Source organism: Helicoverpa armigera, chromosome 6, assembly GCF_030705265.1.
Source record: "Helicoverpa armigera isolate CAAS_96S chromosome 6, ASM3070526v1, whole genome shotgun sequence".
In the NCBI taxonomy this organism is placed as follows: Eukaryota; Metazoa; Arthropoda; class Insecta; order Lepidoptera; family Noctuidae; genus Helicoverpa; species Helicoverpa armigera.
Genome location: NC_087125.1, coordinates 13233807 through 13246790, shown reverse-complemented (window position 1 = coordinate 13246790; position 12984 = coordinate 13233807). Strand labels below are relative to the sequence as shown.

Here is a 12984-nt window from a genome sequence, read left to right as displayed (position 1 = left end):
AACATATATACCCTAAAGGGAAGAATAACGACTCCGTACAAATTTTATGAGGAAATTTTTCCTTACCGGCCGGCGCCATCTATATTCCGCCCACGAAAACTAGAGAGTAGAAGCTAGGGCGGGAGTTTCAAACTACAGTATATTCTATAGGTCATTTTTATTGCATTTTATGCACAAGTACAGGGGCCCGATTCTCCTAAGTTAATAATGTTAAAATCGAATAGAAATTGAATCGCAATATGATCGCAGTAGCAGTTTTAACCATATCGGGCATTCTGCTACTAATATAAGACCAATCGTATTCCAACGACATTCGATTGGTTTGCGATTGGTCTGCTATTTTGGTGATTTTGGTCTATACGGTAGTTTGCTCTACAATCATATTGCAATCGTAAATCATTTGCAGACAAAATGATTCATTATTGAATGACAGAAAAGGATAAAAACGTTTATTTCAAAGAAAAAATAGCGGAATGCCACATATGCTTCAATCGTAATTGAGTCGGGATTGAATCTCAGTCGAATGTGAATCGACTCGACTGAATCGTAAAATTAGGAGAATCGGGCCCCAGTGCGTTCGTCGATTATGGCTGAGCAAGATTATCACATTTTGCTCAGCAATAATCGACATGAAACACAGTGTACTTGTGCATAAATTGCTAATATTTATCTTTATAGAGCAGTGCAGCAGTGTAATAAAAGGAAGATTACAGTACAAGAGTTTTTTATTTAGCATGTTAATAATTATAATTTATTTCCAGAAATAGGGTACAAAAGGTGTTCATAAATCACAAGTATGTGCACCTATGTAATGAATTTTAAAATACATGAATTTAATCAATTTAGGTAGGTATTTCAGACATTTTCGTCCAAAATAACAAGTATGGATGGGCCTATTGCATACAATTTCAACATCAAAACATAAACAAACAAAAATTCTAGTTAGTTTTAAAGTGTTACTATTATAAAAAACAAGACTATGTTATTATACAATAAAGAATACTATCGATTTGTTTAACAAACAACAAGTTTACAGACATGGTTTAAATTATTCTATCATATTGTGTAATAAACGTTGGTGTTATTTCTTCTTTATTATAGAAATGATTAGGAAGAGAAAGACACTAGACCAATTATATTTTGATATTTACAAACATTTACTACATCAGGTACAGCTGTTCTGAACAACTTCTTCTCATTAAAGCATGTGCTTTTGAAATGTTTGCTGCATAGCATCTTATGTTGTTTATGGAGTGCGTCCTGGAATTTTGGTGAAGACCAGGCTTCGTTTGGGAAGCAATACTTTGCCCATAATTCACAACTGAAAATTAAAAATATCAAAATTACACACTCATCATCAGCCTTCTAATGTTCCCACTGCTGGGACACAGCCTCCTCTCTAGGAGAGGGCTTGGGCCATAATCCACCCCGCGGGCCCAGTGCGGATTGGTGGATGTCACACGTCTTCGAATTTTTTGGTTCTAGGACATGCTGGTTTCCTCACGATGTTTTCCTTCACCGTTTTGAGAGCAGTAGTGACGAAATAAATTACACAAAGTTATGCGCCAGATCGGGTTTGAACCCGCGACCTACCACTCGTAAGTTGGGGCAGTTACCACTCGCCACCACTGCTCTCAAATTACACACTATTTTAATCATTTTCCGAGTTAAGATATTATTATATCATGTCAGTGGGTAGTCTTCGCTTTGATTGAAAGAGATGTTATATTAGATACGGGAATGGTGTAAGCAAGAAAACTTTTATAGTAAGTACCTAATGATTTTGGCAAGGAAAGTTGGGACTTAAGTATATAGGTATATATGTTACGTGAGTTTGTGGTAGTTAGAAGCGGAATTAACAATAAATGTGGTATTCTATGTCGTCTAAGACGAATAGCATGGAGTGTACATACCGCAGAGCATTTTAGTGCCAGGCTTTGGAAACCGATGCAAAGTGATGCTGGGATCTTTAGAAGGTGAAGATCCACACAAGCAGCAGATTCTTGTGTTTTCTTTTTGTGAACTCATCGCGAATTAAACACAAAACAAAATCAAACAAGTCACTGTCTCAACACCGAGTCTATATCTCACAAATACACACTTAATTTCACCAAAACACAGCAACGGAGGAGCAAGCTCGACTCAACGTTATCAATGTATGTAGAATTAAATGGAAGTAGTTTATTTATTACAAATAAACATTAGTACAAGATAAAATGGTGCGCAACCGGCCGCAGACATTTTTCTTGTGACGTCAACAATGTCAAAACCAATATGGCGTCCGGACATTAGTGTTGCCACACATAATCCCCCATATATATTTTCTAATAAGTAATATTAAATTTTATATCTAATATTTCTCAACTAAGTATATTTTTTGGCATTAGAATAATAGCTAAAAGTATCTTCAAGGGTAATTTACTTTAAAAATCAATTTATACGCTCATTATTAGGGAGAATACGAAATTGTATTTTTGGTGGCAACATTATATATTTATCTCTTTTACTCTGATGTCGTTGACTCTCTCTTGTTTTCAAGCCCACCTTAATGCAATTCGTAGAACAAACTTGACAGACCCTGGCTATATCTGTCTACGCGCGAGTGACAGCGCTTACAGTTACAGCTCTCAAATATGTAAACAAACAAATCAGACAAATTCACTCTCATTCTTCTTATTTTGTTTTAGATAATACCATTAACAATTTGTTCTTTGTACTACTTAATTGAATTTATTAGTGTGTGTATCATTTAGAAATAACATAGTTCGTGTGTGTACAATGTTTTATGTTAAAGTGTTTTAGTTACATTATATCAACATAGATGGCGTTGTGCATTTTTATGCAAATCCTGAATCGCGGTGTTAAGATTCTCCGCGATTTAATGACCCTACTTGGGAATTGATAATTTTTGTGTTCACCAAGTACATAATTTTGATTAAGTAGTTGGCAGTATCATTACTCCCTACTAATCCCCGCAATCGCACTGTGACTGTGTGTGACCTGGTACTCAGTACAAGTACAGTGTGTGTAGTGAAAAAAATAGAGGGACCTACGTTGAAATGAGTTAATTTGATACGCAGACAGTTTGCATCAGGTTTCTTTTTAGTGTACCTACTTTTAAAACTTAACTAGGATAGCATTTATCGCATTAGACGGTTTTCCGACAGATTATTTACTTTAGGAAGGAACTTATTTTTCAAGGTTAAGTTTTGAGAATAAAAACGTGTTATAAAACTCGGGCACACCGCTCGGGTGAATTACCTACCTATAATACGTCAATATTAAAATGTCTAACGTCCTGACGAATTTATGAAACACATACCTACGATAAATATCAATGGCTAACAGGCCGTTGTAAATTAAATACTTAAAAGGTATTGTTTCTAGTGCCAACTTTTCTCAGATTCTAGTAGTTAATATACCTTACTAAAGATAATAAAGTTTTATAGATATTAATAATCTGCCGAATTCCTCGAGAAAACATGTTCAAACTATCAGTCTCTCAGTCAGTGCTAAAAGGTGGACTGAGAAATTACCTCCATTACCTCTCCCCTCCATCCCTGAGTACTCCCCCCCCAGTTTTTTTTTTGCTGCGGCTTCCCTATTTCATTAAACCACCCTTCGCCACTGTGATACACACCAATTGTTTAACTATTGTGTTTGCATCGTGGACAGTGAAGAGGTTAAACTATTTATATTTATTTGTTTTGATAAAAATGCGCTCGCACCACAGACCAGAAACATTCATTGAAGTACACAAAAAAATAACCCAAATGTGGGTAACTACAAAAAAAACATAGCACTCATGATTCCTTAAACCAAAATGAGGGTAGCTGAAAAAAAACTTACATTCCATCATTATCACAGTGCAGACGCGCTTGCTACCATCTACAATGGAACCAAAACATATTCCAGCTGAAAATGCTGAATTTCGACGCACTCAATCCCTAACTTGCGTGGCTCTTAACGATAATGTCGGTCCCTCAACGTCGTATGGACAAGTACATCGTGCTAATAGTGAGTCGTTCAGGGCGTCGTCTGCGCACTCAGATAGTCACACGGATAGCGGGATTTGTGATAGAATGGTCGAAGGTGATATGCTGACAGTGATGGAGCAGAAAATTGATAAGTTAAGTGGTGAGTAAGAAAAGAATTATAAATATCTTCTTTTGTCAAGATGGTTATGAAGTTTTATATGATACTAGCTTCCGCTCGGGGCTTCGCCCGCGTTGTGTGTTGATAAATAGCCTATGTTTTAATCCAGAGTATCACCTACCACTAAATTTCAACCAAATCGGCCCAGCCGTTATTGCGTGAGCGCGTAGCAAGCAAACGCATTTGGCATTTATAATATCGGAAGGACTGGGGCCCGATTCTCCTAATTTTACTTAAGCGACCTTCGATTGACGTTCGACTCGATTCGACTGAGATCCAATCCCGACTCGATTACTATTGAAGCGTATGTGGCATTCCGCTATTTTTACCCGACTGCCAAAGAAGGAGGGTAATGTTTTTCGAGTGTATGTAAGTATGTATGTATGTATGTATGTCTGTTCCTTTGTGACCTCCTGTAGCCTAAACGGCTTGATGGATTTTGATGTATGAGGTATCGTTAGATTTGTCTTGATTACGGGAGTGTCATAGGATACATTTTATCCTAAAAGTCCCACGGGATATTTTTTCTAAATTTCCCTTTAAAAAAATATGTATGCGGTATCATTAGATTCATTTCAATCACGGGAGTAATTAATATAGGATACGTTTTTTCTCAAAATTCCACGGGAACATGTTAATTCTGCGTCAACGCAAAGCAACTCATGCGTTAGCAAGCAAAAGCGATTCTTTGGCGATACAATCACGTCGTCTTGATCAAATGCATGAACGTCGTCTTGATCGTCTTGAACGTCGCATTGGCGGTAAATTTATGTTGCGGAGTAACATCACTCGTAATCTAAAGCCAAATGTCGTCGAAATAATTTAAAATGGTACATACATATACATAGTCTTCTACATCTACGACATTTTCGTTAAATAAAAACAGCTAAAAAGTTATAAATAAAAGAATTATTATTAAAAAAACAAAATACCCGACTGCACACTAAAAAAAGAGTGAAACAAGCCCCACAATAATATTGATCAATACAACTTTACTGAATATAATTTATAAATATTGATGGAAAGCATCGCAGGCGGGGACCACCTTGACCGCCACCAACGAAAATTCTGCTAAATGGTGCACAACCGAAATGACTATAAATAAGCCTCTGTTGGTCCCCGCCTGCGATGCTTTCCATCAATATTTATAAATTATATTCAGTAAAGTTGTATTGATCAATATTATTGTGGGGCTTGTTTCACTCTTTTTTTAGTGTGCAGTCGGGTATTTTGTTTTTTTAATAATAATTCTTTTTTCTTTGAAATAAACGTTTTTATCCTTTTCTGTCATTCAATAATGAATCATTTTGTCTGTAAATGATTTACGATTGCAAAATGATTGTACAGCAAACTACCGTATAGTCCAAAATCATCAAAATAGCAGACCAATCGCACACCAATCAAATGTCAATCGAATACGATTGGTCTTTTATTAGTAGCAGAATGCCCGATATGGTTAAAACTGCTATTACGATCATATTGCGATTCGATTTCTATTCGATTTTGACATTATTAACTTAGGAGAATCGGGGCCCTGTAAGTCGGTCTATGAAAAATAACGTTATCGCTATATTAATGTGTACATAACTAATTGTATAGGTATTGTTCAACTGACTCCTAAGGGAACTAGTTATCTACGCGTCTAACTGGGATAAAAATTAGTCTTTGTACTATTCTGTTTTGGATATGATGAGAGCTACGGTCGCTACGGACTTACTGTAATTTCATCAAAATACGTTCAGTTAATTTTACAAGGAAAAGTAACAAACACATAACATACTACAACTAGAGTTAGGTGTCAGACTTACTGGCTTCTGACTTCCCGTAGCGGCTGCCAAGGATGTTCAATGACAGCCCATTGGATGCCTCTTTATTAAATGTAATTATTCTGAAATTTTCAGACATGTTCCTGGAACAATGCCGCCTGCTCACGGCCCTGAAGGAGGAGATTCGAGGCTCCAAGCTGATGCTGGAGAAGACTGACCAATCACACAGTCAGATGCTCGTCGATATGCTCAAGACTACTATAAGTCAGAGGTTTAGTTGTGTTATTTTCATATTATTTTGCGGCTTTTCCTATACCTTAAAGACTGTACTATGCCTACTTACTTTTCTGGAATTAAGGAATCAATTGATTTGCTGATGTTTGTGAGTTTTAGATTGGATGATAAAACTTTTTAATACAAACTACCTTTGTGTCTTTACTTTAAAACTATATATAGGTAATTGCTTTGTGGGTCATAATTACATTGGTTTTCTTTAGAACCTGGGTACTTTTGCATATTTTTACTGTAGATAAATTCTTTTTTCACGTCTACCAATCTATATCTACCTACGCATCTTTGTCCAATTTAAAGAGGCGATTCTTTGATATGGTCTTCTCCTGATGTTCAAGGAATATATAGTAGTTATCGGCACGACTCTTGAGCTCTGACCTTCACTTGCGCAGAAGTAATTTATTGGGTCCCTTTTGTGGTATGAAGTGAGGCGCGGGGGCGGGCTAAAGCGGTGATTGGCCCGCAGTGCATAGCGTCATAGCCGTCACTCGGGATTGGTTCTTTGCTAATAAATCACTTCTGCGCAGATGTAGGTCAGAGCTCAAGATTTGTGCCGATAACTATACCTAACAAGTAAAAGCTTGACTTCCAGGGTCGAAGGTCTGGGCACCCCCACATCTGACGGCGAAGACGGTGAGAAAGTCAACAACCGGGCCCAGGCTCTGCTGAGTGCCATCGAGAGCAGGAAGGAGGCTTCACTTGACAGCGAGATTAAAGAAACTCTCGTCAATTTTCTGCAGAGTGAGGTACCTACTTAGCATTTTGGTCACTATAGGTAAGGGTTGCTTCAGTATTTTACTTTAGGTGCGTTTTTTGTGTCGGTTTAAGCAACAGTGGGGTCCGTAGCAAATCTCTGTACAATATATATAATATGTATGCTAGTCTTTAAAGTAAATTATATCTATGGGCCAATGCAGCCTGAAAATAAAGCTATTTGATTAGTCCCAAGGTCTTACGGGGCACTCCTCTTAGGCTCATAGCAGTTGTCTTGAATGGTAAATCCGGTGATAAATCCAGCTTGTTTCTACCCCAGGAACTAAAAAACCAAATGGTGCGAGCCACCGCGGAGTCAGTGCGTGGTCTGATCGATGGGTGCTTCAGTCGCGACATGTCGAGGCTGTACCTGCCAGTCCTGGAGCGCTCGCACCGTCGCCTCATCGCGCACATACAAGCCATCATAGGACAGGCTTTTGTTGAACGTTAGTTATTTATCTACTATATAAAAAAATAGTCGGGTTTTCCTTCCTGACGCTATAACTCCAGAACGCACGAACCGATTTCCATGGTTTTGCATTCGTGGAAAGGGCTCCGTGAGGTTTATAGCAAAGAAAATTCTGGAAAACTTTAAACACAAAAAAATCTTTATCTTTTAATCACCAAACAAATGTTACATAAAACGAAGCCATCTAGTGGCGAAACGGAGTTCGCCGGGTTTGCTAGTGTCTCATATTTCTTTAAAAATATTGTTGGAGAAGAAGGAAGAAGGAAGACGCTGAATGCAGGTCGCCTCCAACAGGTATCTGTGGAGATCTAAGGGGGGGAGGCCTATGTTCAGCAGTGGACGTCCTATGCCTGAGATGATGATGCTTCTTAAAAGTTTTAATCGTAAATATATCGCACATTCGATCAAGAATAGCCAATTACCTACATAGGCATAAAGGCATAGGTAATATTTACGTATATTAGATAGATATAAGACATTTATTCAGCACAAACAATAACAGACACGAAAGTGAACAAAAAATTTAAACAAATATGTGGGAACAAATATCAAATATAAATATAAAAGTCCAATACTTTCGTGCACATTCTCTGCCTTTTGCAAATTTAACTTTTGCTAAATGACATTCATTCTTATCAGTAGGTAGGTAGGCGGTTATGATTGACTTGCTCTTAACTAAGTCTTACTTACATACTACAACACATAAAGATAAACACTTGTTTCTAACATCAATGCTCATTGAGGCCTGGGCCCAGCAGTGGGACGATAAAAGGCTGATTATTTTTAGGGTTCTGTACCCAGAGGGTAAAACGGGACTCTATTGTTTTTGTTCCTCTGTCCGTCCGTCCGTCTGTCACCTGGCTGTATCTCATGAACCTTAAGTAATAGTTAGAGAGTTGAAATTTCCACAGATGATGTTATTTCTGTTGCCGCTATAACAACAAATAGGTACTGAAAACTAGAATAAAATAAATATTTTGGGGGCTCCCATACAACAAACGTGATTTTTTTGCTCATTTTCTAAACAATGGTACGGAACCCTTCTTGCGCGATTCCGACTCGCACTTGGCCGGTTTTTGTTTTAATACCAGTTTTATATCTTTGTACAGTGGAAGACAAGTTTTCATCCCTATTCAAATCGATGCTCAAAACGTCAGGAGCGCTTCGTCGCGCATTGGAGCACCATCAGCGCTTGCTGGAAGCCACCTCCGACCCTGGCAAGAACCTGGACATGACGCTGCAGTGTACCGTTGAAGAGTATGTCACATTCTTTCAGTTTTATAGAGAAATTCATGTTTTCATGATATATACTAATGGAGTATGGAAAAAGTAGTTATTGCGTAATTTTAGGTGCTTCGATCCCGAAAAGCGAACTATCCTATTCCCGCCGCGAAATAGGTTTTTTTTTTTTTTTCAGATAGTATGTATGAGGTATGGTGGTTCCAAGGCAGTTTCAAGTTGTTAAAACTTGAATCCTGGAAAACTGGATCCCTTGTCTTATCAGAATAACATTTAATATGCGTAAGGAAACCAAGTTTCGAGCAGCAACTTAACTGCCCTCTTACACACAGGTTGCTTGAAAAAGAGTTAAAGGAATGGCGCCAGAAAGTAGCAGATATCCTGTTAAGCCAGTTCCCTTCGATGTCGCTGCAGAACACGGAAGTCAGCGTCCAGCCACCAGTTGCCCCGCAAATGTCAGCTATCGATCACCTGGTAATAATAAATCATCATCATCTTCCGAGCCTTTTCCCAACTATGTTGTGGTCGGCTTCCAGTCAAACCGGATGCGGCTGAGTACCTGTGTTTTACAAGGAGCGACTGTCTACCTATCTGACCTCCTCAACCCGGGTAACCCAAAACCGCTTGGTTAGCTGATTATAATAAAAATATGCACAACAGTCAATACATAATGTGTAACTAGGGACCTAAATATTGTGCCTGTTATCTGGTTTAAGATATTTATTTCTCATAAAAAGAATACAATTCACTTAAATACTAAGAGAAAACAAGTTAACTTTATAATAGGTATTAAGTACAAAATGAGCATGCGGGCGGTACAATTCGAAAAATGTTAAAGCAAAAATTAATCCAAACAGAAAAACAAAGACATTGTGGGTAGTTACAAAACATTGGCTTATTGGTTATATTGGTTATATGGCCTATTGGTTATTAAGAGCGTGTACGCTCGGCGCGCGATGTCAACTTTAGGTAATTCAACGCAAAAAACCGCGCAGACTAGCGTCGCGGCTGTGTGCGTGCCTATCATACTTCACGTATAGTCACACAAACCATTTTGATCAGGATCATTAGATTTGAAAGGATCAATCCTTTCGAGTGAAATTGGTAGAACAAAAAATATATTATTTAGTAAATAGTTAATAGCGAGAAAATAGTGTAAGTCTATGGATGACTAAAATATAAAAGCATGAAAATAAGTCGTTAATACTTACACTCTTTTACAAAAAAATCGGGCACCTATGAAAACCTTGGTTTTGAGGACTTTCTGTATATTACATACAATTTTCAACAGTACTAAAAATACTTAATGGCAATGTTAAGAGTTTCTGTATTTTAACCGATTTCAAAAAAAAAGGAGGAGGTTTCAATTAGATTGTTTTGTGATTGTTCTCGATTTCTCAAAGACGCCTGGACCGATTTGAAAAATTGATTGTTTATATGAATGGTCCAGTCCATCTAGACCGAAAAATTGTGGTCAAATAACAACAATTGCCGGAAAGCCAAATATTGGTGAAGAGCTTGGGTTTATCATTGCAAATAAAGTTTTAAGTTATCTATCCTATATGCTTCAAAAGTTATTCGGGATCAAAAGTCAAAATTTGGGTACATCCAAAATGAACATATAAATAAAATTATAGCTCGATTGGTAACAGACATCTGCAATAAGTGGTTTCTAGCCTAAGGAGTCCGCCATATTGGATTAAGACTCGCGACACATTTTTTTTCGAGTTATTCATAGCAAGCCCTTTCATTTGATACCCGTATCGTAGGAATGCATTAAAAAACATTTTTTTTCTCCATCTTGGGTATACCGCCATATTGGATATAGAATCATACATTGTCATTAAAACTGAACATTCAAACAAAATTTCAACTCAGTCGATAAAAAAAATATGCTTCATAATTGAGCTTTAAATAAAATAGTAATGTATCAAGATTTGTTGGTCGCGCTTGAAATGTACTCTATTCTCGGTATCCACGGCAGAGGTTATTCACCCTACGCGATGTGACGGAGCGAGCGACACATCCTCTCTCTGTGAAGCCTTGCGGCGGTCTGGTTTGAGTTGACTCGCGTGCAGCGTTTTATGCTACTGCTCCACCTGCGTCTTAACGCGTTAAATTTTGGCATTACGCAGATGTGGCCAACGTTTTAATGGCAATATATACAAATGGCATTATGAATAGCATTAAACGTTAAGCGATAACTCGGGTGTCGGTTTTTTGGACACATCAAAGGGTTTTAGTGCGTAGCTTAGAGCGCTAAGTGATGTTGGCTACATTAATGCCATCTCATTGCACGCATGTAAGGACGAGTGTAGATACTTTGTTTAAGCGGTAACTGCATTTTACGAGCACGGTAATGGAATGGTTAAATGAGAAAGCTTTAGTTTTTAGAATTATTTTGTGTGTCTGAGTTTAACCTCTTTAATGTGTGTTAACGCGTTACTTCATGAGGGATTAACTCTTTGCGTAAGTGTAGCCAACACGCATTTTTAATGCAATAAGTAACGTGTAGTTGGCCATTGACATTAACGTTAACGCTAACGCAGGTGGAGCAGGAGCATTATAGTAGTTTTTAAATAATTTATTAAAAAAATAAAAACGAGAGATTAAATTATAATATAAAGTTTATGTTTTAAAGAAAGAGTTATATTACTATAGTAAATAATTGTTATATGAAATTAAGTAAGATAGGTAGGTAAAAAAAGCATTTGAAATTCACAATTTTTCACATTGTTAAAATATTTTTTTCTGAAAGATAGAGACCTAAATCAAAAAATGTTTTCAACTAACTATAGGCATGGGGATTTCGTCTATGAGTAAAAAAATAAATATGATTAGATTTGCCACTGTTTTCACATGAATTTAAGCTTCGAAATAGACGCTGAACGGGAATTTTATAAAACATCTGTTACGTTATAGGGGTTTTAAGTATTTAAACTACACAAATTGAAATTTATGTTCAATTAACTATATAGACAGTTAAATTACCTTGCGTTATTAAAAATTAACAAAGTTATAGGATAAGTAGTTAATGAGAAACAGTGGTTTGAAAAGTACCTTTTTAGGCCAAATGGCGCTCGGTTGACGTACACGCTCTTAAAAACATTTAAGAGTTTCTTAAATGTAATCTGTCAGACCTTAGGTATGCTGCAATCCTAGGAACTAGTAGGTAGTAAATGGTTTAAATTCTTGATAAAAACACTTTGGTACACAAATTGAAAAATCTGGTTAGGTAGGTACCTATATAGTTACTGTCAGATAATTAGGTATCTATCGTAAATTATGAGTTATATTCGTGTTTCGAACTCAAGTAAAAATCTGCTTTTTTCTAGATGCAAAAAGCGATAATCGACAAGAAGATTCGAGATGGCGACGTGAACGGTTCCTTCGAACGCGCCCTTTCAGCAGGTGACCTGTCCCTGGTCATGGTGGCCTGTCGTGCCGTAGACCCGTCGGAGATCTTCGGCTCACCCTGCCGCATCCAGCAGCATGTCATACTGTCGCTGGTGCAGCAGCTAGCTACTGATATGCTGCATGAAACTGACTTGAAGTGCAGGTGATTGATAGAATTCTTGAACTTTGTGTGGGTCTAGTTCCTCTTAGATTTGAAGTAAAAACTGCATGGTCTAGGACTCCGTCTTGATACTTTATACTATTCGCTTGATTGAGGGAATAGTGTATTTATTTTATGTTAATAAAATTAAAATATTATTTTGCGAATGATTGGTGGAGTCTTTTATATGCAAAAAAAAACTTTTAATGTAGAATACCTATACATACATATACGAAGTCATGTTTTTCTTTTATGTACGCTATATTTTGTACGCTGGCTTATTATATGACCTTTGGCTTTACATTATTCTTTTGTTGCACAGATACATATCACAGGCCATATTGTGCCTGGACGTCCACAGCCGGGATACCCGCCCTCACCTGCCGCTGGTCGTGGAAGAGGTACGCAAGCACCTCAAAAAGTTCCTCTCTACTTACCCCAACCACGTCGCAGGACGACGCATCAAGTTAATCGGAATGGCAGTCAACCAGTTGCTCATGTAAACATTGTAACTTTCAGATTTATGTACTTTTTCTATTTCGATTTTGTTAGACTAAATCTTTTTCTTTAATAAACAATCAAAATGCAATGTCTTTCTTTCTTATTCTACTTATAAATGTGCTTACCCAGCTCAGTTTAGTAAGCTACGTATTTTTACCTACCTACTGCTTAAATAGAATAGTAGGTACATACGTAGTCGTACAGCCACTCGTTATAATTATTTCAAAGCTAAAGCTGAAACGTGACTGATCATT

General features: G+C 37.3%; 1 protein-coding gene and 1 long non-coding RNA gene across 2 annotated transcripts; one reads left to right on the top strand and one right to left on the bottom strand.

Moving 5' to 3' along the window:
- Positions 1 to 707: 707 nt before the first annotated feature.
- LOC126055376 (uncharacterized) lies at positions 708 to 2592 on the bottom strand. Its single transcript, XR_010276542.1, has 2 exons — positions 1914 to 2592; positions 708 to 1321 (listed from the first exon to the last, which is right to left on the bottom strand). It is a non-coding gene; the product is annotated as an uncharacterized LOC126055376 (long non-coding RNA).
- A 1196-nt stretch (positions 2593 to 3788) lies between these two features.
- Positions 3789 to 12812, top strand: LOC110381197 (enhancer of mRNA-decapping protein 4). The gene is made up of 8 exons (XM_021341437.3): positions 3789 to 4137; positions 6057 to 6192; positions 6805 to 6958; positions 7246 to 7411; positions 8544 to 8691; positions 9006 to 9147; positions 12009 to 12232; positions 12552 to 12812. Exons 1-8 carry the CDS (start codon positions 3894 to 3896, stop codon positions 12730 to 12732), a joined length of 1395 nt encoding a protein of 464 aa, XP_021197112.3. The 5' UTR covers positions 3789 to 3893; the 3' UTR covers positions 12733 to 12812.
- The last annotated feature ends 172 nt before the right edge of the window (positions 12813 to 12984 follow it).

What these genes read in the sequence shown, in the direction of transcription:
- LOC110381197 (XM_021341437.3), top strand. Translation starts at nt 3,894, where the DNA reads ATGGAACCAAAACATATTCCAGCTGAAAATGCTGAATTTCGACGCACT. An exon ending in TCAATTTTCTGCAGAGTGAG is followed by an intron (nt 6,959 to 7,245) that starts GTACCTACTTAG and finishes TTTCTACCCCAG; the next exon opens with GAACTAAAAAACCAAATGGT. An exon ending in GAAACTGACTTGAAGTGCAG is followed by an intron (nt 12,233 to 12,551) that starts GTGATTGATAGA and finishes TTTGTTGCACAG; the next exon opens with ATACATATCACAGGCCATAT.